At 37.2% G+C, this 25,210-nt stretch overlaps 1 protein-coding gene across 4 annotated transcripts in view; it reads right to left on the minus strand.

Moving 5' to 3' along the window:
* The window catches only part of Setd2 (SET domain containing 2, histone lysine methyltransferase), a 94,378-nt gene that overhangs the window by 45,693 nt on the left and 23,475 nt on the right, over window positions 1-25,210 (minus strand). For all 4 annotated transcript variants that reach the window (XR_009592307.1, XR_009592308.1, XM_021647934.2 and 1 more), the window contains exons 4-12: window positions 22,437-22,568; window positions 19,353-19,481; window positions 15,109-15,232; window positions 13,642-13,719; window positions 10,825-10,922; window positions 8,279-8,405; window positions 6,246-6,380; window positions 4,512-4,631; window positions 2,146-2,793 (exon numbers count right to left, since the gene is read on the minus strand). Coding sequence is in view for 2 of the 4 variants with exons in the window: in XM_021647934.2 (XP_021503609.1) it covers window positions 2,146-2,793; window positions 4,512-4,631; window positions 6,246-6,380; window positions 8,279-8,405; window positions 10,825-10,922; window positions 13,642-13,719; window positions 15,109-15,232; window positions 19,353-19,481; window positions 22,437-22,568 (1,591 nt within the window). In the remaining 2 variants the exon portion in view is untranslated. The remainder of the gene's footprint in view (window positions 1-2,145; window positions 2,794-4,511; window positions 4,632-6,245; window positions 6,381-8,278; window positions 8,406-10,824; window positions 10,923-13,641; window positions 13,720-15,108; window positions 15,233-19,352; window positions 19,482-22,436; window positions 22,569-25,210) is intronic.

The following is a 25,210-nucleotide window of genomic DNA, read 5'->3' on the forward strand; positions in this document are numbered from 1 at the left end:
CGTTTCTCTAAAACATATCCAGTTTATCAGTTCTTGATTTCAGACTCCTAGGCAACTGCCACCTCAAGTTTTGTTTTGAACTCAAAAGACAACAGTAATCAGAGTTTAGAAATCTGAGACATGGTAAATGCTAATAAAAAGAATAGAAGAATTAAGAACCTCAGCACCAATATGTAACAAAACATCACAGTTCACACAGTAAGTAAAGATGTTTCAGCAATGCAATGCCCAAACAAACAAGTTAGAAAAAAGAGAATTTTATTTAATGGCTCCCTTAATGTTAAGAACCTGGATAAGTACAAAATATGAAATCTAAGAATTTATTTGAAATATGAATAAAAATGTAAACCTAAAATCAAGAAGATCATTAATCATTAATGTAAAAATTATTGTGAATCTACTTTGGTCTTTCAGATAGGAGTTCAAAGGATAAGAAGAAGAAAAAGAAGAAATAATTTTGTAGGACTGAAAAATGGGTGTTCAAAGTGAGGTTATTTCCGTTCTATCTAATGAGTCTAAATACACCCCAGAGAGAAAATCATACATTTATAATTTCAGATATAAACTATTACACCAAAAGTCAAATGCATGAAATTATATCTGAACAGTCTGAGAACTATCTACCAGAGATTTTCCAGCTTTACAACAGCATTCTCTCTTCTTCTATGAAACTGTGGTTTTATGTGTCTTTTCTGTGTCCACTTGTGTACCTTCATTACTAAATTACTGTCATCATGCAGGCTGACAGCGCCTCCAAACATCAGAGGAACTTTTAGGACCCTGTGCTGTCACAAAGCAGGTTTTAAAAAAAGGTCCAAGAAGTGCCCATTCTACTTTCTCTCATTTAACCACAATTCTGATTCCTGCAGTTTATGCATGGCACCATAAACAGACTTACTACGAATACATCCTTTTATATTTATAAAAAGTCAGTTTCACACTAAATAAAGCTGAGCTTATGCTAAATTCTAAGTGATCTAAGAGTAACAAACATAAGAGCGAGCACAGACTGGTATATGAAAAGGTCTCAACACAGTGAACAGGAAACACAACACACAAGCAACCAACTACTCATTGGGTCCAATCTAAGTTGCACAGGGTCAAATCATACAACCTAATGCAATGAGCTTTTTGTAGTGTCCCCTTGCTACAAAAAAACTGGACTACTGATTTATCTGACTGCTTCAACTCTGAGAGAAGAAAGGAGGAATAGTAAACACAAAGGTAGGAAATGCCCTGTTCCCATAGGGTCCTCAAAAACTAGATCCAAGAGCCAGAGCACTTGCAGATTCAAACTTTTATACATTCATATTTACTCAAGACCCAGACTGGTTTTTCTGAAAGGCAAATTCTACACATCTCATTTCATTCTTTTTCTAGAATATAATAAATATACATGCCATATATATGACATAAAGTTTCCAAACGTTTCCCTTTTTGTTATTTATCAAGATAGAAAGGTTTCTCTGTGTAGCCCTGGCTGTCTGGAGCTCACTCTGTAGACCAGGCTGGCTTTGAACTCGGAGATCCTCCTACCTCTGTCTGCCTCCTCAGTGCTGGGATTAAAGGAATGAACCACTCACTATGCCTGGCTTCCCCCACTATAGGTCCAATTAAAAACAAAACAAAAAAAAAAAAAAAACTTAAGAGCAGGACTATTTCAGAAACAAAAGTAAATAAGCTAGTGTTATAATGTATTTTCAAAAATAAAATTTCAAAATCATTTTATAACAAGAAGTTCCTAAATTATCAGTTTTCCAATTAATTTCATTGTTAATTTTCTATTAACCCAGTCACTTGATTTCCAATTAATATAAACACCTGCTGTCATTACATATATAAGTTTAATACTAAAAGAATTTTGTTTTGTTTTATTTTACATGACAAGCGCAAAGTCATCAATATGATATACTTTTCTCAGTGAGAGAAAAGGAGGATGTTATCTGCATAATGGTTTGTCAGTTACAACTCTTACAAAGAACCGTATTTAACTTAAAGAGTTAAAAACATTTATCACTAGCTCAAAGATCATATTCCATTTTTCAAAAATACTCATGACTAGAAAGGTTGCCAGTTTTTATTTAGGTTTGCAGCACACTGAATCTGAATAATTCAGTTACAATAACAAGAAAAATGTTTTCTTACCTTTAGATCTTTCCAACTGTCTAGTAGCTTGGTGGCCAAATCACTTATATCCACTGTTTTATCTGGTGGTTCTTGGCTTCTCTCACTTTCAACATCAGACACACCCTCTTCCTCATCTTGGGACTGTGTTTCCTCAGCAATAGTGTCTTCTAGTTTTGTGCCATTGCTGTCTTTGGGTTCTGTGTCAGGGTCAGCCTCCGGTTCCGACATGGGTACTTTACTGACTTCAATGGTAGTCTCACTCTCCACTTTGGATTCACACAGCTGTTGTGAGTGCAAGTCATCATCTTCTTCCACAGTGACACTTTCTAACTGGTCAAGGTCTTCTTTGCCATCCTTGCATTCTAGTTCACTGGTTACATCTGAGATTGCACTGTCCATGCTATTTTCACTTATAATTTTAAGTCTGCGAAACATGAGTTTCTTGGGAGTATCCGTATCCACTTCTGTGCTTGGCTTGGCAGAAGGATCAGGTGTATTTAGTGGTGTGTGGGCACGTGATGTGTTCTCACTAGAATACCCATCTCCTTCACTTAACTGCGGAACAGCGGTCTTAGTCTGAGACCAGCGCTGAATAACTGGAAGTACTTTGCTTTCTTCCAGCATATTTTTAGTAGGAATGGGCAAATGCTCCAAAGTCTTTATAATCTGATTAAACATAATAAAAATTTAATCAATCATTTTGTATAGCTGACCTTTCAAATATCAGATAGACTTATACAGGAAATAGTACATTTGGGGTATTGTCTTATTAAGACTTATGTCTTCATAAATACAGATGAAGCTGAAGGGTCTAATATTTCCTTTTAAGAAGGAAGAAAAACTTTTCTGCAATTAGGAAAGTACAGGGTAATGACATAATGACTCCTCACTCCACCATCTATGACTGATAAATATTCTCTACAAAGAGGGAATTCCCAAAACTATGCAGCTTAAAAAATAAAAATAAAAAAGGTGGGGCTGAAGAGATGACTTGGCAGTTAAGAGCACTGTCCGCTCTTTCAGAGTTTCTGAGTTCAATTTCCAGCAACCACATGGTGGCTCACAACCATCTATAATGAGATCTGATGCCCTCTTCTGGTGTGCAGGTATGCATGCAGATAGAGCACTATGTAAAAACAAATAAATAAATAAATAATCTTAAAAAGAAAGAAAGAAAACTAGTGGTCCTCATTTCTCATTTTCAGTGTCCTTTTCTATAAGATTCTCCAAGTTACTATAACAGAAGCTTTGGAACCACATACCACCGTATATTTAAATGATAATTTCCATACTTGAAAGACTCAAACATTATCTTTGAACTTTGCCTGTGATAAATAACTAGGAAAAAAAAAAGACCCTTCTTCATCTATAGACATATCCCTCAAACTGAAATTCAAATATTTCTTACAAATTAGTCTCCAGTTTTGTTCTATAGAAACCTAAGACCTCCCAAACTTCTAGATCTCTTTGAAGAAGGCAAAAAAAATTTACTACAGGTCCACTCTAGTACTTTATTTTTAAATGTGTTTTCATTGGCTGGGTCATGGTGACAGACCTTTAATCCCAGTAGAGGAAGGTGGACTTCTCTGAGTTTGAGGCTGGCCTGGTCTACAGAGGGAGTTCTAGAATAGCCAGCGCTACATAGAGAAACCCTCTTGAAAAACTAGTAATAAACAAATAAACAAATAAAACTATTAAGTAACTGACTTTGGGGTTACAGTAGAAACTATAGCTACCTATCAAAAGTCATAGTACGTTGTAAACACTGCAAACCCACTTATTATAATACTGCCAATTAATCTTTAGATCTTTGAAAACATTTCTTTGCTTCTCATGATGTTCTCTATCTTGCCAATAATTTTCCAGAACTCAAAATTTCAAATTTTCTCTATTTTCCTCATAATTTAAAAATAACTCTTAGCAATAAGCTAAATTATTATCATGATATTTCATATGTTACAGTTCCTGGTAAATAAAACTGGCTGACTTTAGAAGATGCTATGGAGAAAACCAAAGGCAAACTTACTGTCAAACTAAGGTATATGTGTGGTTATAGCTACAGGAATGATATAGGCATAATAAACATAAAAGTTATTAGGGCAAAATTATATAGGCGAAATAAAATATTAACACATCATTTACAATGAAATTCAGACCTGGGCCTGGCAAGACGGTTCACACAGTTAAAGGTGCTTGTCTCTAAGCCTAATGACCTAGGCTCAATCCCTAGGTCTCATGTGGTAAAAAAGGAGAACTGACTCCTCCACTGACCTCCAAAGATACTAATGGCATAGTGCTAAATTTATAATCACCAATATCATATCACCTCCAACTAAGCAATCAACAGAAGTGTTTTAAGAAATGTGGGAGTACTGTGAACTGACCTCTTCCTGAAGCTTCTGGTTACTTTCCCGGCCATCACCAAGCTCTGCCATCCAGATCCACAACAACGACAACCCATGGCGTTCTAGAAAGGACTTGAGGCAGGACTGTGAGTGTGTGTTCTTTCATAGGAGAAAAAGGCATGAAGTAGGGTGTTAGGGAGGCAATACCAGGCCAAATGTTATAGAAAGCACATGGTGAGAATTATTATGCTTAAATTAATGCACACATCCCAGAAGCTCTATTTTTATTAAATACAACTAGACATCTAATCTAACAAACACTAAAAAGAATTTTAGTATTTAAGAAATTTTTTCTTTAAGGTATTTTTATCATACTTCTCCTCAATTATCTGTTGTTGCTCCCATTCTCACTGATCCATTTCTTCTTTCCAATAAGTCCCCCTTCTACTTTCATGTCTCTTAGGAATTTAATCAGTTACTTAAAAGGAATATAATTACAAAACTGAAAATAATATCTCTTGTGATGGCTCATTCCTTTAATCCCAGAACTTGGGAGGGAGAGGCAAGCAGATCTCTGAGTTTGAGGTCAGCCTAGTCTACAGAGTGAACTCTGGGTCAGCCAGAGCTACAGAGTTTAAAAAAAAAAACCAAATATATATATTGCACTTAGATTTTACTAATAAAGTGGAAAATTATGGTTCACGCAATTAAAGGTGCTTGTCTTTAAGCCTAATGACCTAGGCTCAATCCCTAGGTCTCACATGGTAAAAATAGGGAGTTCCTCCTCCACTGACCTCCAAAGACATGTGTACACATATAATAAATAAATGTAATAACTTAAAAATAAACAAATTTAGGAACTCAGTTCAAGGAAATCTGACACCCCTTTCTGACCTCTGCAGGTACTAGGCAAGCGCATAGTGCACATGCATGCACACAGAGGCAACACACACATACACACACACAGAAAATAAAGATAAATGAATCTTAAGGGAAGAAATTCTGTTCTGAATGACAAATTTTGCTGAAAATGCTATAACCATGAAAATTAGCTTTTAAATTATTTTTTTTTCTCTTTCACTGAGGTTCTTATTCAAAAAACCTTTTTTTCCCCTGATAACTGGTTTTGTTTTGTTTCATTTCTGCAAAGCTAGGGTTTGCGCCTGTGGCTTCATCATGCTAGACAAGCACTCTACCACTAAACTATACCACCAAACCTCCTGTTAAGATTTCTTTAGATATTTTATTATCTGTTTTTTATGGCATACTTAGTAAACTGGAATACATGAGACAACTGCTAAAATTCTTTGCTTTGAGATTTATATAAAATAGTTTTGGTATACTAGTAACTCGCAGACAAACAGAGCTGTATCAAGAACCATGAATTATTACACTAAAAGAAATCTCACCATGTGCTTTTAACTGAAGAAAATAATACTGAACTGTTTAGCCATTTTCAAGGGTATGAACTTTCAAAGTCCTAAAGAACTTGCAAGTCAAGCCAGGCATGGTGTCACATGCCTTTAATCCCAGCACTCAAGAGGCAGAGACAGGTGAATCTCTCTGAGTTCAAGGATAGCCTGGTCTACAAAGCAAGTCTGGGACAACCAAGGCTCTGTTACACAGACAAACCCTGTTTTGAAAAACCAAAAAGAGGAAAAAGAATTTCAATGTCCATTTAAAACATGATTAACTTTTCTCCATTAGCCAAATTTTAGTTTAAATGTCCCACCCCAAATTCAGAAACAAAAAAATTAGTATCAAAGTGCTTACCTGAATGAGCTTGAGACAGGTAAGTTTCTGTTCCAAAGTTTCAATTCTAACCATGAGCCGGGATAAACTAAGAACCTGGTTTTTATCAGAGAGGCCCTCGCCATTTTCCGTCAGCGCTTCTAGCTCTCCATCCACCTACCACAGCAAAGAAAAAAATCTAGTTATAAAAAAAGTACAACCTACTCATGTATTCAAACAACCTGGGGGGAAAAAATCCAGCTCCACAAGTAATTTAGAAAAAGAAAAATAAGGCCACAGGAAGTAACCAAGCTATTAGAGCAGTGGGTGTGGGATCGGGGAGCAAGAAACACGCACACACCCACACAAGCATGCCTGCATGTGCACACACCCACCACTAAGTCATACCTGATAATCAACATTGAAAGTTGAGGCAGAAGGCCATGAACTCCTTAGGCTAGCCTAGGCTACTCTGTCTCAAAGCAAGGCACAACATCTGATAACATCAAATCTACTGCTGAAATACACATTGAAAGCCAGGTGAGGTAGCCTTAATCCCGGCCATCAGGAGGCACATGGGCATCTGTGAATTCAAGGCCAGCCTGGTCTATAAAATGAATTCCAAGACAGACAGAGTTACAGAGAAACTCTATCTTGAAACGTTTAAATACAAAATAAAAAGAAATATAAATTGATAAGATCAATCTGAAAAGCATTTCATTCATTCAACAGCTATGTGAACAAGAAATTACTTAAGGCCTGGGGATGAGGTTCAATGGCAAAATACCCGCTTAACACACATACCGCCGTGTTCGATTCCCCAGTACTCAGCATTGCTGGACATGGTGAATCAGGCCTATAATGCAAGTTCTTAGGAAGCTGCAACACGAGATTTCCAAATGTTGAGGCCTGCTCTGGCTACACAATAATTATCAGGTCAGTGACATGTTCAGTGTATAAAGGCACCTGCTTCCATGTCTGAGTTATAGCCCACACGGTAGGAGAGGAAAAAAAAAATGCCTGTAAATTGTTATCATATTTCCCAGGCCACAAGCACACTCTCATGTACTCACATACACATACACAAACACACACACACCAATAAAACAAACAAAAAGAAAAAAATTGGGATGTGAAAGAATAAGGGAAGCAGGAAAAGAGATTATGTAGTTCAAGTATATGTACTTCTAGATGCTAAGATGGCAGATGTTACAACCAATGTAAAATATAAAGACTGTCCTTTAGGGTAGAAAGATGGCTCGGCACTTAAAAGCCCTGGTTGATCTTCCAGAGGACCCAGGTTTGATTCGCAGGACCCACATGGTGGTTCACAACAGTATGCAACTCTAATTTCAGGAGACCTGATGACCTCTTCTGCCTTTCACAGATATGCATGCAGTGCATAGACACACAAGCAGACACAACACTCAGAAATGATTTTCTTTAAAAAGCTATCCTTAAGGGAGATAAAGAACAAATCATACAAGATGAAAACAGAAAACTCAAAGCACTAGCTTTATACCTCCTCTGCCCACCAATTCCACTTAGAAGAACGAAAACAAAGAAAAGCTTCCGCACCAGGAAATGCCTATTATGTTCACTACAGTCACATTCATAATGACAAAATGCGAATACACAACCCAAATATGTGTATCACAGTTAAATAAACTGGTATGTTTATTCGGTGAGATACATACAGGGCAGGTTAGATGGCTCAACAGTTAAAGGTGCTTGCTGGTGACCTGAGTTTGATCCCTGAGACCCACTTGTAAATAGATAACAGACTCCTGTAGACTGTCCTTTAACCTTCACACCTGGCGGAGCTGCATGCACATGCACACCTTCAACCCCGAACAAAGGCAAACTCAGAAAAAGTATGAGCCAAAAACTTTAAGCATAATTTAGAAGTTCCCAGTACTCCATTATAATCCCTCCCTATTAAAATAAAAACAGCCAGCCACACTTCTTTCCCAGTGTCTCATCCAAACCTAGACTTTCCTTTAAACTTAATCAGAAAAGCTATTTTCTTAAAACTTTTATCATAAAATTTGAAGAACAGACGGCGGCACACTTACCGAGTCCTTCTTTCGAGAGCGCTCCTTTTTCATTTTCCCTCCCGCTGCTCTGATGCTGACTCTGTTTTCTCCTCCCAAGTAACCCCGACAGTTAGCTGACCCACAGAAACACTTCTGAGCTTCTTTGCTGTTAGGGAACATGGAAATGAACTCAGCTATTTGAAAGTAAAGCACATAAAAGTGACAACATGCTAAAAACCATACCAACCTACAGAAAATATTAAAGTATTAATTTTAAAATTCTTACAAATCTAATAGAAATGTCTAAGAATTACTTGTAAAATATAGTAATTCCTTTTTCTACCACCATCCTGTTTCTCAATTTGTGTGTGCATGTCACTACAAATTCAATCCATGCGTTCCACAAATTAAACAAGAATTCTACTAATAAGCTTTTATTTCCAGCCCCCTTTCTACTTTCTAATTTTGAGAGTTTTAACAGGTTGGCCAGTCTGGCTTTGAACCTGCAGTTCTCCTGCCTCAGCCTCCCATGCGGCTTGACTACAGGTCTGCACCACCAGGACTGGCTCCATCATATCACGTGTTAGATAAAACAGGTCAATTACTTAAAGAATGATTTCTCAATAAACTACTTACTGAAACATGAAAATAAGCTATATACACAGTTGTGCTAGAAATAAAATTGCTAACACAGTTTAGACAACTATTATTTCTGTAAAACTGTTTAATCGGTACACCAAAAAATAAGATCCACTATTATAAAAACAAAAAAAATGCAGTATCATGACACTCAAATAGTAATATTTTAAATTAAACACATGACAAAGGATGAGCTCCTATAATAACAAATATAGTAGTAATTGATTAAATGAAACCACAGAGGCAAGGGAAGTAAGTGGTGGAAAAGACTACTGACTTAAGTCTACAGCTCTGGGTAGACATCACCTCTACAATCTATTAGAGGCAAAAAAGCAAATTGTTTCACGAACAAAGAAAGATTCATGACTGTATCCAGTTTCTTTTCCCTCAGAAAAAAAAAACAGCAGAAATCCTACACAGAGCCTCGTCTGTACTTATCTACTGATAAGGGAAGCAGGCAGTAAAGACAGGAATATTTCTTGACATTTGTTCTGGTTTATAATGAGGTAGTCTCAAAACTGGATCAGTAAGTTCTAAAATATGAAATATGTGAGGGAATATCTATCTGAAACAGCATCACAACCAAGAAAAGTAGCCACTAGTTAAAAAAAAAACTGGACAAAGAAAATTATATTTTATCCTATAATAGCACTAAAAAAAAAAGATTAAAATATCCCAGAAACTTAATCTCTGTGCCTTTTAATACAAGCATCAAAAGCTACCAAGTCAAAGGTATAATCTGAGAAGGAAGAAAGCTTTCCAAGTTTTATAGCTTACTTAAAATTTCCACCCTTTAACTTTAATCTATCTATTTTTTACCTTTTGAATGTGGGGAAGGTAAGCATATACAGCACTCTGCCCTGCTAAAATAACAGTCCCACTATAGAGCCCTGGCTGGCTTAGAATTTACTATGCAGATCAGGCTGGCCTTGATCTCACAGACCCACCTGCCTCTATTTGCCAACTGATGGAATCAAAGGAGCACACCACCATACCCAAGCCTTTAAAACTATCTTATGATTTACTTATCTTTATTTTTGTGCATTTGTGTTTTGTCTGCATGTATGTCTGCGTGAGGGTGTTGGATCCTTTGGAAATGTAGTTACAGAGAGTTGTGAGATGCCATATAGGTACTGGAAATTAAACCCAGGTCCTCAGGAAAAGGAAGCAGTCAGTGCTCTTAACTGCTGAGCCATTTCTCCTACCTCCCAAAGGTATTTTTAATATGTTACTGGTACAATATGGTATAAGTCAAACAATACTAGCCAAGAATAGAGAAATGTTAAACAAGGATATTATTCTCTCAACACATATACTTTCAAAATTGGCATTTCTATAATGAATTAGTTTTGTTTTCTGAGGAAGGCCAGGCTGTCCTCAACTTTATACATAGGCAAGAGTGACCTTAAGTTATGTTACTACTGCCTCTACTTCCTACCTATATCAGCAATTCTCAACCTGTGTGGTTCAGCGCTACTTTGGGTTGAACAACCCTTTCACAGGGGTCACTTATGTTATGATCCATAATAGTAGCAAATTAGTTATGAAATAGCAACAAAAATAATTTTATGGTTGGGGAATCATCACAACGTGAGGAACTAAAAGGTTGCAGCATTAGAAGGTTGAGAACCACTGTCTCACAAAATAGGATTCCAGGCATGCATCACCATACTCCATTTTTTATTTAGTGCTGGGACTAAAACCAGGGCCTTACACACGCTAGGAAAGCACTGAACTACATCTCCAGCCCTATAGTAAAGTTTTACTGAGTTCAGAGGAGTATTACATAGTTCCTTTACTTTAAATACCTTTGTAGCCAGAAATATCACAAAAAAAGGAAGAAAATTAAGATGGTGTATGACAGATGAGAACTAGTAATATATTATATATGTAATACAGTATATGAAACTTCTAAATAATTCACACAAGAATTTTATATTACTTACCCATATCTTTGGAACTGATAATCAAATGTTAACTCTGAGCCTGAAGGAACTAGTTTGGTGGTAAAAAATCCAACCCTAAGTTGTCCATTCACAGTCCACTGAAATGAAGAGAATAGACATTAGTAACCAAGTACTGTTTGTGCACGCATCTGTAGAAAGACCATTATTATCTGACTGAATAACACATATACATATTTATATGATGGTTGTTTTCTCAAAACAAGGGGATTATCTCTTAAAAAAACTAACCAACATTCCATTCTTATTTAATAGACTATCAGATTCAATATCTATAATTTGCTTAAAATATAACAAAATACATTGCTGGACTGGAGAATGTAGCTAAATGGAAGCATGGGACTAGCAAACACAAAAGGCCTTGTATACAGTCTCTAGCACAGCAAAGAGAAAAACCAAAAAAACAAAAAACCTGCTTCTTTTAACTTAAATATATTTACATAAATGAAAACTAATTTGATTTAAAAAAAAAAAAAAAGCAGCAAGTAGGGGATTACACTACTTGTAATCACTAAGTATTACAACCTCAGCCTAATTTCCAGCAACAAACCCAGGTCTTCTGTAAAATCGAAATGTGCTCTTGACTGCTGAGCCATATCTTCAACCCACCTTCCATTTTGTTTTGAAAAAGGATCTCTCTTGTTTCTGCCCATAAGTTTTCAGATCATTTTCCTGTCTCCACTTCCCATCCTACTATAGGATCACTAGGATTACAGACGAGCACTACCACATCTTTTTTGTTGGTTGGTTGGTTGCTTTTTTAAAGACAGGGTTTCTCTGTGTAGCCTTGGCTGTCCTGGACTCACTTTGTAGACCAGGCTGACCTTGAAGTCACAGGCTGAACTTGCCTCCCTGAGTGCTGGGATTAAAGGCATACACCCACACACCCAGACTTTTAAAATTGTGGAGTCCTGGTGTCCTAACTCAGGTAAGTCATCAGGCTTGTACAACAAGCACTTTTCTCCATCTATTACGCTATCTCTCTCAACCATAGCTTTCATGGAATTTCTTTTCATGTTTTAAGGATTTATTTTATTCTGTGTATGAGTGTTTTGCCTGCATATAATATGTGCACCACTTGTATGCCTGGTATCTATGGAGGTCAGACAAAGGTATCAGATCACCTGGCGCTGGAGTTACATACACTGTGAACCACCATGTGGTACTGGGAATCAAACCTGGGACCTCTGTAAGAAGAAGTGCTGCTGAGCTATCTCTCCAAATCCTAAATCTAGAATTTCTAATTCTTCTCTATTTTGGCTAGTTATACCATACAAATGTTATAAAACCGTCAAACCGGCACCTGGAGTATTGATAAAGAATCTGAACATAGGGGGCTGGAGAGATGGCTCAATGGTTTGTGAGCACCTGCTGCTCTACTAGAAGACCCAAGCTCACTTCCTAGAATCCACATCTGGTAACTCATAACTGCCTGTAACTCAGGAATCCATGTAATCCAATGTCTCTTTTCTGGTCCCCACAGACACTCATACATCACACATAGCATATACTCAGAAACATTCACACTACACATAACCATAAATCTCCTTAAAAGAACAAGAAGCCAGGCCTGGTGATGCATGTCATTAGTCCCAGCACTCAGGAGGCAGAGGCAGGCTAATCTGAGGCTAACTGGTCTACATGGAAAGTTCCAGAGCAGCCAAGATTGTACATAATAAGACCTTGTCTCAGAAGAAAGTAAGTCAGGAGAGAAGGAGGAAAAGGAAGAAGGACAAGAAAGAAAAAGCCAAATGAGAGAGGAGGAGGAAGACAAAAAGACAGGAGAGATGATTCACTGACTGGTCAAGAGCACTGGCTATTCTGCCATAGGATCAGGGTTCAATTCCCAGCACCCATATGGTAACTCACCACTCCAGTCCCAGGTAAATCCTACGCCTTCTTCTGGATTCTGTAGGCCCTGCACACACCTTGTGCACAGACATACATGCAAACAAAACACTCACAGACATAGACATAATAAATTTTTGTTTGTTTCTTTTGTTTTTTTCAAGACAGTTTTTCTGTGTAGCCCTGGCTGTCCTAGAACTAACTCTGGAGACAAGGCTGGCCTCAAACTCAGAGATCTGCCTTCCTCTGCCTCCTAAGTGCCACCACTGCCTGACAACAAATTTTAATATTAAAAAAAATTTAATTAAAAAAAAAAGATTCTGTATTGGGATTGGTGAAAATTCAGATATGTTTGTGTTATGGTGTTTTTGAAATAAAATATAGATTATAAGCAAGGACACTATCAAATGTAACAAATTTCTGGGTTGTATTTTAGACTAGAAAAACTATAGCTATAAAAACTATATTAAAAGGCTGACAAGATGGCTCATCAGGTAAAGGCATTTGGTAGCAATCAATCACCAAGTACAATCCCCTGTACCCACACAGTTAAAGACTCAACTCCTGCAAGTTTTTCTCTGGCCTGTACATGCATATACACATGCATACATGAGCGCGTGCACGCACACACGCACACGCACGCGCACACACACACACGCACACAAGCAGCAATAAAAATCTGACTTTAAAAAATCTTACTTTACTAAAGTTTTTGATTAATCAAAATGACCTTGGATATTATCATTAAAGTACGGTTATTTAGGCATACACTGTACTATTTTTTAATACTATATTTTTGTATTTTTATAAATCTAAATTTATTCCAAAATGAAAATAAAGTAGAATAAGAAAAACTTAAGAGCACCTCTGATACAATTAAAATTAATAGCCAAAAGGGCAATCCTGAATAAATATTTCAAAATTTAACTATATTTACACCCACCAACATACCTTTTGGGTTTCACAATTTGGCTCACAGCTATGATTCATGAAACGAGAGCAATTCCCTTTTTGAGTGGCATCTATTATCTGGGGAAAAGAAGAAAATTTAAAGAGTCTTAAAATGAGATCTTAAAATATCCATGCATTTTGAAAAAGAAAAGCATTAAGACAATTTTAACGTAAAACTCACATCTACATCCCTTTGACTCTTACCCTATTTTAGAGAACTTTCTATAACAAAGTAACAAATGGCGAACTGCTTTTTTGGAATTTTTGCTAACTACAGATAGTTCACCTAATAGCAAAACTATTTCTTGGAGCTGGGAATAAACTCAGCTGGTACAGTGCTTGTCTAGAATGTAGAAATCCTGGGTTCAATCCTCAGCACTTCATATAACCATATTGTAGTAGCACATGCCTGTAAACCTAGAAACTGAAAGGCAGAGGATCAGAAGTTCAAGGTTATCCTGAAGGACTCAGAAGTGCTAGGCCACAGTGTCTTAGACCTTTAATCCCAGCAGTCCAGAGGCAGGGGCAAGAGGATCACTAAGAATCCAAGCCAGCCTATTCAGTTCTAGATAGGCCAAAGTGAGATCTGGTCTCAAAACAAAAACAAACCAGAAAATATATATGTTGTCTCTCTTACCTACTTTTAGCTACTTCTCATATTTTATTGCATTTCAATCTCACATGTGGAATAATTCTTTTTAAAACAGGTACAGTGCTACAGTTCAGTAGCTTTACAACTTGAGTATATGTCCAAATGCCCTTGAGTGAAAATTTGATAGGTCACGCCCAGTGAGTCTAGAGATACATAGCTCCCTAAAATTAGCATTTCTACCTTGAAGATAGAAGCAGATATAAGGATCTAGCAGAACTTTACCAAGCCACACATTTTTGAAGAGATTTATAAAAATGCAAAACACATTAACATATCATTTCTCATAAAAAAGTTCTGTGTGAAACTACTTTTAAAGAGTTGTTTGAATCAACAAGTAACGTGCTCATTAATATCACTTTAAAATGGAATTACAGTTCCAAGCATTAAAATAACCCACATAAAAACATTCTGCAAATCATCCATGATTTTTAAAGTTGTCATATGAAGCATATATGTTCATGTTTACATATAACCACCATCCTTTCCCATCCTTTTGTAAACAAATAGAAATCCATACTATTCTGATCCTTTCTGTTTTGGTTTGTTTTGAAACATTGTCTTATGTAGCATAAGCTGGCCTCAAATTCCCCATATAGATGAGGATGGTCTTGAACTTCTGCTCTTCCTGATTCCACCTCCCCAGTGCAGAAATTAGAGGCAGTGGCCACCACAGATGGTTATTAAATTTTGTTCATTTCTTCTGGCCACAAATTTTTGTCACTTAAAGATCAATCAATATATCAACTCACCACACCCTAAAACCAATGCAACAGTTTCCATATCTGTTTTAAAGTAAACTCATCCATGCTGCTCACCTCATCGTTTTTCAGGGCCATGAAATAGTAATGGATGTTTTTGTTCCGGGCATATTCTTTCACCCGAGCTTTAAACTCTTTATGATCAAGTACCTCTCCACAATATTCCAGGACAAAGGTGTTCCTACAAAACAACAAACAAAAAAAAAAATTGCACTTCCAGCCTAGGAATTATACTGAAAACTTACAAATTTAGAAAAAACTACTAAATATTTATCATGTATCCAATGCCTTGGCCTTCTACCTGAGATCCCCCCTGCCTCAGTCTCTTCAGCACCAAGACAATAGGCATGCGTCACCTACCTCTCTCCTAAAATATTTAAAAGACCATTCAGTCAAGATATTTTTTTGGAGACAGGGTTTCTCTATGTAGCCTTGGCTGTCCTGGACTTGCTTTGTAAACCAGGCTGACCTCGAGTCAGAGATCCACCTCCCTCTCTGTCTCCCCTGGCTGAGTCAAGAAACTTTTAAGCTTTATACATACTTCCAAGATGCATATTCTTTATATGGACATTAAAATAAATGTTTGTGCTGGGAATGAAGTTCACTGGTAAAGTATATTCTTTGCACTATGCAATGCCCTGAGTTACACAGACACACACACAATTTAAATATGGCTTACAAATATAAAATCAGTGATTCATAACTGGTAAAAAGAGCTCTGAAGAAACTATGATATTGAAAAATGTTAGGAAAAATTAAGGCAATTTAAATACAGCAACCCTTCTGGGCCCTTACTTGAGTTCTTTAATGATGATGAAAATCAAATTGGCTCTTGCTTCTTGGCTGGTCTCATTGCCTAGAATACTACCCATAATATACATGAATTTGCATAAAACAGCTATACAAAATAGCAATGAAGAGGCTTTATTATGCAAGAATATCCCAAGATAGAGTTATCTTTCACACCAGAAAGAAATAAGAGGAGAGGAGGTGGAGTAAGGGAAGGGAAAAGGAAAAAATTATATAAAAAGCATAAAGTAGCACCCATGCTTTCAGACCCGGACTTGTCCTAAAGACCAGATGGCATGTTGCCTAACTGTTATGAAGAAGGACAATGAATGAAGTTTCACAAGTAACTCCAATGAGGTTTCATGAAGTGACGGCAATTTATATAACGTATACTCTACAGCCAACTGAAAATCATAACATTCAAGTCTACATTGTAATATATCTGAATACTTTTTAGACTGACAGCATACCACAGGCGATTTAGAAAATATTTAGAATAAAGACCAAGAAAACTATACTCTGTAAGAATGAAAGTCAAACTTTACTCTTACAGAGTGAGTTGTTCAGGGGCCTGGACCAAGGAATGGAAAAATAATGAATAATTAATTTTCTTAGGAATCAATTAGAAATTTGGTATCATATATATATATGTATATGTTTTCTGTGACTAGTGTTGTGTGAACATATATGTCTGTGTTCCATGTGCATGCCTGGTTGCTAACTGATGTCAGATCCTCTGAAACCAGAATTATGGATGGTTATAAGTTGCCATGTGGGTCTGGGAACTGAACCCTGGTCCTCTGCAAGAACAAGTATTATCTACCACTCAGTCATCTCGCTAGCCAGAGGTTTGGTATTTTTTTTTTTTTGGTTTGTTTGTTTTGAGACAGGATTTCTCTGTGTAGCCCTGGCTGCCTTTAAGCCCTAATGGTATTAAAGGTGTGCTTGTGCAACTGCACTTGCACCACCACCACAGGTTTTGGTTTTGTTTGGTTTTTTATTATTTATATAGTATTCTGCCTAGATGTGTGCCTACAGGCCAGATGTGTGCCTACAGAACTCACTATAGATGGCTATAAGCTACCATGTGGTTGCTGGGAATTGAACTCTGAACCTCTGGAAGAACAGCCAGTGCTCTTAACTTCCAAGCCATCTCTCCAGCCAAGGTTTTGGTTTTTTAAGACAAGATTTCTGTGATACTTTGAATAGCAATGGGCCCCATTATTTGAAGGCTTAGTCACTAGGGAATGGAACTCTTTAACAAGATTAGAAGGATCAGGGGGTGTGCCCTTGGTGGAGGAAGTATGTCACTGGGGGTGGGTTTAAGGTTTCAAAAGCCAAATGCTAGTCCAGGTTCTCTCTGCTGCCTGCACATCAGAAATAGCTCTCTGCAATTTCTCCAACACCATGTCTGCTTTCATGCACAATGCTCCCCACTATGAAGATAATGGACTAGCCTCTGAAATTGTAAGCAAGTTCCTAAATAAACACTTTCTTTTATAAGAGTTGCCTTGGTTCTCTTCACAATAGAACAGGGACCAAGATACTTTCTCTGTATATTCCAGGCTGTACTGAAACTTATCTGCCTGACTCTGCCTCCAGAGTGCTAGGATTAAATGCACATCCTATATTAACAACAAAAGTATACCTTTTCTCTGACTGCATTTTTTGTGACTTCTCTGTAGCCTCTACTTGTGTAGAGATTAATCACAAGTAAATGTGACTAATCTCTCGTTGGCTTCTGTCAGCTATCTTATATACTTGATGGTTCTTTCCTTGGTAATTCACCCATGTTTTATGAAGCTATTAAATCAAGTCTCTTTACATCCCTTTATTCTCTGAGAGTTTATTACCACTAAGGACTTCAACTATTGGCTTTATACACAAATGCTTTATTTTTTTATGCTGTGTTCCTCAGCTGTAAACTAAAATAACCTGCCTGGAAGTTTTAACCCTCAAAATACGCAACAATGAAACAATTTTAAGAATGTAAAGGGGGGAGAGATGGCTCAAGAGGTTAGGGTACTTGTACCAAGTCTGACTGAACCTGAGTTCAATTCCTAAAATATACATGGTAGAAGGAAAGAACTAATTCTCACAAGTTTGTTATACAGACACACACAAACACACACACAAAAGTAAATCTTTTGGTTTTGTTTATCAGATACTGATAGAATCAGTGTGCTCATTCAAGTTACCCTACCAACTGAAAAGAATTCTTTAGAAAACAAAAACAAAAAAAGATTAGGCCATCTGTTATGGTATACACCTATGATTCCAGCACTTGGCAGGCAGAGGCAGAAGGATCTCTGTCAGTTCAAGGCCACCCTGGTCTACAGAGTGAATTCCAGGACAGCCAAGGCCACAACAGATAACCCTGTTTTAAAACACTAAAATAAATAAGTAAATAAATAATTAGACTCAGCCGGACAAGGTGACACATGATTTAATTCCAGCAATTGGGATGCAGAAGCAAGTAGAACCCTTTGAGTCCAAGACCAGTCTGGTCTACAGTGTAAGTTTCCTGGCAGCCAGGACTACATAATGAGACTCTGTCTTAATTTCAAAATACCCATAGAAAAACACAGTAAATAAATGTATTTTTATAACAGCCCACATTAGGTCTCAGTAATAACACTCTAGTTACACAAGGCTAAACCTAAAAAGTTAAATTAGTATATTTATGATCAATATTTAAGGAGCGAAACAGATGGCTCCTCCACAAGTAAGAACACGGCCTGTTCCTCCAGAGGACCAAGTCTATGGGATCCAACATACTCATCAGCTCCTTCAGGCATTAGGCACACAAGTGGTGCAACATCCATACAGACAAAGCAGTAAAACATCCAGACATAGAAAAATAATCAATCCTAAGATGTTTCTTTCTGACCAAAGAAATGTATCAACTTTGTAAGTATTATGTAATAGTAACAAAATTTGAGGTCCTACACAGGCTGTCTTGTGAATTATGTAACTGCTAAAAATACTTTATATAGGATCTTTCCCTTTCAAATTCTCCTCCCTAAATTTCATCACTGATGCTATGTGACACAGGTTTTACAAGAGTTTAAGGAAATTTATCTTCCCAAAGTCAGAGCTCCACTCAGGAGTCAGACCCCACTAGAATGACCCCTCTTAAAATGTGCTGTATTATACCAAACATTCTACTTTAATGATAGTACACTAACCCTTTTACCTGAAGCAAGTTCTTAAAATACCAGAATCTAACTAACCACTAAATAATCCAAGAATGGGAATTTACATCAAGAAGTCTAAAGAACAAGCAATACCTTGAGACTAACAATTCAGCCTTGAAGATGCAGCTGAATGAAAGGGCTCAAAGAACTTTTTCATAATTTTGTGGAAATCAATTTATTAAACCAGTTACCAAGTAGTCATTCAACATAATGACCATTATTAAGCATCACTGATAAAAATCGTCTTCCTACAAAATGCCTAACCAAATTCAACAACACAAAAATGAAGTGAAAAGTCATAGAAACAAAACTTACGAAGGTAGATCCTTGGCAGCTCTCAAGCCCCAGCCTTTCTTTTCTGTAAGTATAACCTCTACATCTGCATGCTGTTTTCTCTGAAACCGTCTATTCGAACAATAGTCTCCATTTGGACATCGAGAGGAACTGAAACAAAAAATGAGTAAAAGATAAATCTTTAAATACCATAAAGAATTATAACATCTTTGCTAGGCTGTGTTATGTAACAACAAATATCTTTATCGCACAGTTTATGTGTAGCTAACCAATGAATATTATTCAATATTACCACTTATGTTACAAAAGCACTTAGAATTTCAGTGTCTATATTGCTCTTGAAGGAGTATACGCACAATATAGTCTAACCATTTGATAATCAAAAGATCTGCCTGCCACTTTTGTCTAGAAAGTAATTCCCATCTGCATATAATCTTTGAGTACATTGACATTTACTGGATTTGCTAATCAAAGCTGTACCAATGAATCTTATTAAAAACTTTTATGTTATCGTGCATGTGTTTTCTGATCATAGTTATTAATATTCTTTAAATCAGGTTTATCTTGCATGCATGCAGAAATTAGAGTACAACTCACAGGAGTTAGTTCTCTTTTCCATTATGTGGGAGCGAGGACATCACGCTTGCATTGTAAGGACCTTTATCCATTAAGCCAACTTGGCAGCCCAGTTATTAATTTTCCAACAACAGACATCTGATCTGTATTAATTTTAGTTTGCTTAAGTTAAGTGCACTTCCTTTTACAGTCCATTCAAATCATTAATTTGGTCTTTTGAATGTAACAACACACATGTACACATATATAAACACAAAATTTAAAGTAGAAATAAGTGATTTTTCATTTTTTTCTGAGAAAACATATTTTATTTTTATAAAACTTAATAGGAACAAAAATAAAAGTTATACTTTGCTATGAAAAACAACTTTATTAACATTAAAAATAAAGAGCCCTGAGCTGGATGGACACTGTGCTGCACACCTGTGACTCCAGCACTTGGGAGATAGAGGCAGGTGGATCTCTGTGAGTTCAAGGCCAGCCTGGTCTACAGACAAGGCTACAAAGAAAAACCTTGTCTCAAAGAGCCCTGAAGTGGAGTGGTAGCTCATTCCTGTACTCCCACAGTGAAAAACTGTGGAGAAACAATGTCAGAGAGTTTGAAGCCAATCTGGACTACACAATAAGTTGATTATCAGACTGGGCTATAAAGTCACAACTGTCTCATCAAAAAAGGTTGTCTACTCACTATGTAGTCCTGGCAGTCCTGGAACTCTTGATATAAAACAGACTGGCTTCAAACTCAAGAGACTTGTCTGCCTCTTCCTCTAAGTGCTGGGATAAAAAGTGTGCACCTTCTTTTTATCCCAATATTTTTTCATATTAAAATAATCAGATGGGAGAGATGGGCCAGATGTTCTTCCATTGAACTTGGGTTCGCATCTCAGCACACATATGGCAGCTAATAACCATTTGTAACTCAAGTTACAGGGCGTCAAACTCACTCTTTTGGCGTCCACAGGTACCATGCATTTAGTGCACAGGCTTACAGGCAGGCAAAAATACCCATACATAGAAAATAATAAAATAAAAATAAGAAAAAAATGTTTTACTCATCAAATTGGTTTTAAAAAAACCTATCTAACATTTTTAGCAAGGCATAGTGATGCACGACTTCAATTCTGCTAACTAAGAGGGAGAGAGGCAGGTGGATCTCTATGAGTTCTAGGCCCAGGTAGTCTACATAGCAACTTCCAGACCAGCCGAAGCTACATACACCCTGTCTCAAACAACAACAAAGAAAATAACTTTAATAAGAGATATTTAGCATTTTATGAATTATACTAATCAATATGTACCATGAGAAAATTAATTACTGTGGGTCAACTATGAACAGAAAATGTAATGCTGCTGTGAGAAAAAAGTAGACAGGTTTGATTAGGTCTGATTATCCAGAAGTATATGCAGTATGTTTTTATTTCTACATATTAAAAAAAAAAATGCCAGTTGCGTGTGGTGGTGTACACCTTTAATCCCAGCACTCAGTGAGGCAGAGGAAAATGGATTGCTGTGAGTTTGAGGCCAGCCTGGTCTACAAAGCAAGTCCAGGACAGCCAAAGCTATACAAAGAGACCCATCTCGAAAAACAAAACAAAACAACCAACCAAAGAAAACAAACAAAAAGCCTATGTTTACACATTAATGCTTTTTCTGGAGAAACTATCAAAAAAAAAAAAAAAGGGGGGGTTTGGGTTTTTTGTTTTGTTTTGTCTTGGTTTTGATTTTTTGATACAGGGTTTCTATTTATCCCTTCCCTCCCCTGGCTGGCCTCAAACTCACAGAAATCTGCATGCCTCTGCCTCCTGAGTGCTGGTACTTCATCTTTTTTTTTTTTTTTAAGATTTATTTATTTATTTATTATTTATACAGCATTCTGCCTGCATGTATATCTACAGGCCAGGAGAGGGCACCAGTTCTCATTATAGATGGTTGTGAACCACCATGTGGTTGCTGGGAATTGAACTCAGGACCTTGGGAAGAACAGCCAGTGTTCTTCAGTGCTCTTAACCTCTCTGAGCCATCTCTCCAGCCAGGTACTTCATCTTTGTTTTATTTCATCATCAAAGTTTAAAATTACCACAAGTTACTTTTCAGGGCACAAACATCACAAAAGGACTAAATTAAAGGTAGCAGCAGAGACTGGCTGTGGTGGTGTACAAGCCTTAATCCCAGCACTCAGGAGACAGAGGCAAGTAGATCTCTGTGTATTTTAGGGCAGCCTGGTCTATACAGGGAGTTCCAGGACCACCAGAGCTACATAAGAGATCCTATTTCAAAAGAATTATGAAAGAAAAAGTAGTAACAGAATATTAGTATTAGCAATAGAACTGCCACTTACGTGGCAGATGCTATAATTAGTACAGGGAAAATCTGTCTTAATATGTTTTCTACTAAACATTGAAATTTTTATTTCTCTATTTATAAATATTCATTTACATGTAGGGAAAAAGTTAAAATTATATCATTCACTAATTTTTTTTCAAAAAGACACATAATAAAAGAGTAAGAGCAAAGGAGCGTTTTCCTTACCATTCAATCATGAGGAGACGATTAAGGCAATCTTCTCCACATGCTATTTCACCTTGTGCTCTTTCATCTTTAGAAAGAGGGGTACACTCACACTGCATTCGCTTAATATCCCGATGGGATTTGTTCTTCTTTCTAAAAAATGTCATAAAATTAAGTTACGCAAGTCTCTTGAAGATAATATATTCAATTAAATGAGTACTGAATCTCAGGTTCACATTCATTTCTTAAGTCTACCACTCAAAAGGAAGAAAATACTAAAGTAGAAACACTGAGTTCAAGGCCAGCCTCGACTGTAAGGGCAAGACTCTAACCCCCTTCAACCTCATCCCACAGACCGCACACACACACACCACCGTCCCCCCAAAAAGAGAAGGAAAAGTAGATGAAAAAAAAAAAATCTAATCATTGGCATTTGTTAGATAAAAGCCTGGTGTGGTGGTATATGCCTGTAATCCAAGCTAGTTTCCCTTGCCTGAGGAAAGGACACAGGTTCAAGGCCTGCCTAAACCACAAGTGCATGTCCAGCCAGAACAGTATGAGACCCTGTTTTGGGGGATTGCAGGAAAAAGGTCTGGGAACTACAGCTAGCTCAGTTAGTATAGCACTTGCTGATAAAAAACGAAAGCCCTAGGTTCAATTCCTCAGCACCACAGAGGAGGAAGGGAGGGAGGGGAAAAAAGGAGTATGTGGCAATGTTGGGGAGGAATGAGTTCTAGTCTTGAAATTCAATCCTTACTTCCTAGTTCAGGTCAGCTAAATCTCAGACTGAGCAATTTCAAAATACCAAGATTAGGAGAAAACAGCAAAGTTTGTGAGTTTCAAATAATGATGTGGCTAGTTAGCCAACGTTTGAAAATTAGAGCAAGGTGGTATATGCCTATAATCATAGCACCCTCAGGAAGCCAAGACAAGGAAATCTTTGAGTTCAAGGCCAGCCTGGGCTACAAAGGAAGACCTTGTTTTGTAAAACAAAACAAAACCCTCAGAAATCAGAACTTCAGAACCCATGAAGAACAAACAATTCAGCTGCCTCAGGAAGACCAACTCCTAAATAAGTTTCATGGGGCTAAGATAATGGTTCAGCGTTAACAGCCCTTGCTGTTCTTGCACAGGACCTGGGCTCAGTTCCCAGCTCCCACACAATGGCTCATAGCTGTCTGTAACTCCAGTTTTAGTGCTCCCTTCTGGCCTCCAAAAGTACTAGGCATGCAGGCAGTGTGCATATATACATACAGTCAAAACATTTATACACATAAAATCTTTAAAAAAAAATTGTAGACATAGCATTCCGTCTCAAAAAAAGCGAAACAAATTTTTAATCAAGAGCTTTGATTCTGCCAGAGCTAGGTACAGTGGTACAATGCCTATGATCCCAGCACTAGGGAGGCTGAGGCAAAAATATCCAGTTTATGTCAGTCTTGGCAACTTAGCAAGCTCTAGGCCAGCCTGAGTTAAACAGTGAGATCATGGTTCACATGTGAGAGATGGGGAGATGGGGAAGAAAAAGAGAGAGAGAATGTGAGAGTGAGTGAGAGAGAATGTGTATAATTCAACCAAATCTTTCATGGAATTTTTAGTGATGTCGCACTTGTATACATCTGTTTAAAAAGTGAGTCGATTTTTTTAAAATAAAGCAAGCATGCTAGTGAATACCTGTAGCTCAAAAGAGGCAAAGGCAGCAGGATATAGATCCAAAGAGTTCTGGGCCCACACACACAAATATAGTGAGACAATCTCAAAAATAAAAGCAAAAATGTAAAAATGAATTAATTAGACAAACAATTCAGGAGCAAAATTTTCTCAATAAAAAATTGGAAATAAATGTGTAAAGATTATTAAAGACACTGGCACTTAGAAACAAAACAAAACAAAACAAAACAAACAACCAAAACCAAGATATTTTAGTAGATAAATAAAGCTGTTCATAAGAACCCATGCCAAAACTGATAGTGCTGACATGTACTTGTAGTCCCAGCACTTGGGAAGTGGAAGTTTACAGAAAAATCTAGAGTTCAAGGCCAGCCTGGGCTGAATGAGACCTTGTCACAAAATAAATAAATAGAATAAAGTCTTTTTAATTTATGCATACAGTACAAAGAAAATTTTAACAAAAATTTATTTTAAGTGCTTAAAGGATGATAGCTAGATGAATCTCAGCTGAGGGAAACTTTCCACAAAGGAAAATGGCAGTAAAGTACACATAAACACATTGAGAAGGTGGAGAGATGGCGCTGCAGTGAAGAAGGCATGCTGTTCTCCCACAGGACCAGGAGTCTAACTACCAACACCCACCTCACAACTGCCTCTGAGGCTCCAGAGTATCCAACACCCACTTGCCCCTCCCCCACATATGCACCATTCCCAGCACCCAGAGGGCAGCTCACAACTGTCTGCAATTCCAGTTTCAGAGGAATCTGACACCCTCACACAGACAAAACACCAATGCACATAAAATAAAAATAATTATATGTAAATAAAAAAAAATTAAGAAAACTGGCAGAAAAACTACCGTACTCTAATTATGGTTTATCATACCTAAAGGCGCTGGCTTCATGTGCACTTGTTTTAAAGACAAAAGTATCAGGCTGGGGTGGTGGCACTCGGAGGCAAAGGCCAGCTTGGTCTACAGACCAAGTTCCAGAACAGCCAAGACTACACAAACAGTCTAAAACGAAAACAAAGAAAAAAAGGAAAAAGAAAAAAGTTTCTAACAATCACTGGCCCTTTTTAAAAACTATTTTATTTCTGACATGTATGAGTGTCCTGTTTATGTC

This window comes from Meriones unguiculatus, chromosome 6 (assembly GCF_030254825.1).
Source record: "Meriones unguiculatus strain TT.TT164.6M chromosome 6, Bangor_MerUng_6.1, whole genome shotgun sequence".
NCBI classification, from domain to species: Eukaryota; Metazoa; Chordata; class Mammalia; order Rodentia; family Muridae; genus Meriones; species Meriones unguiculatus.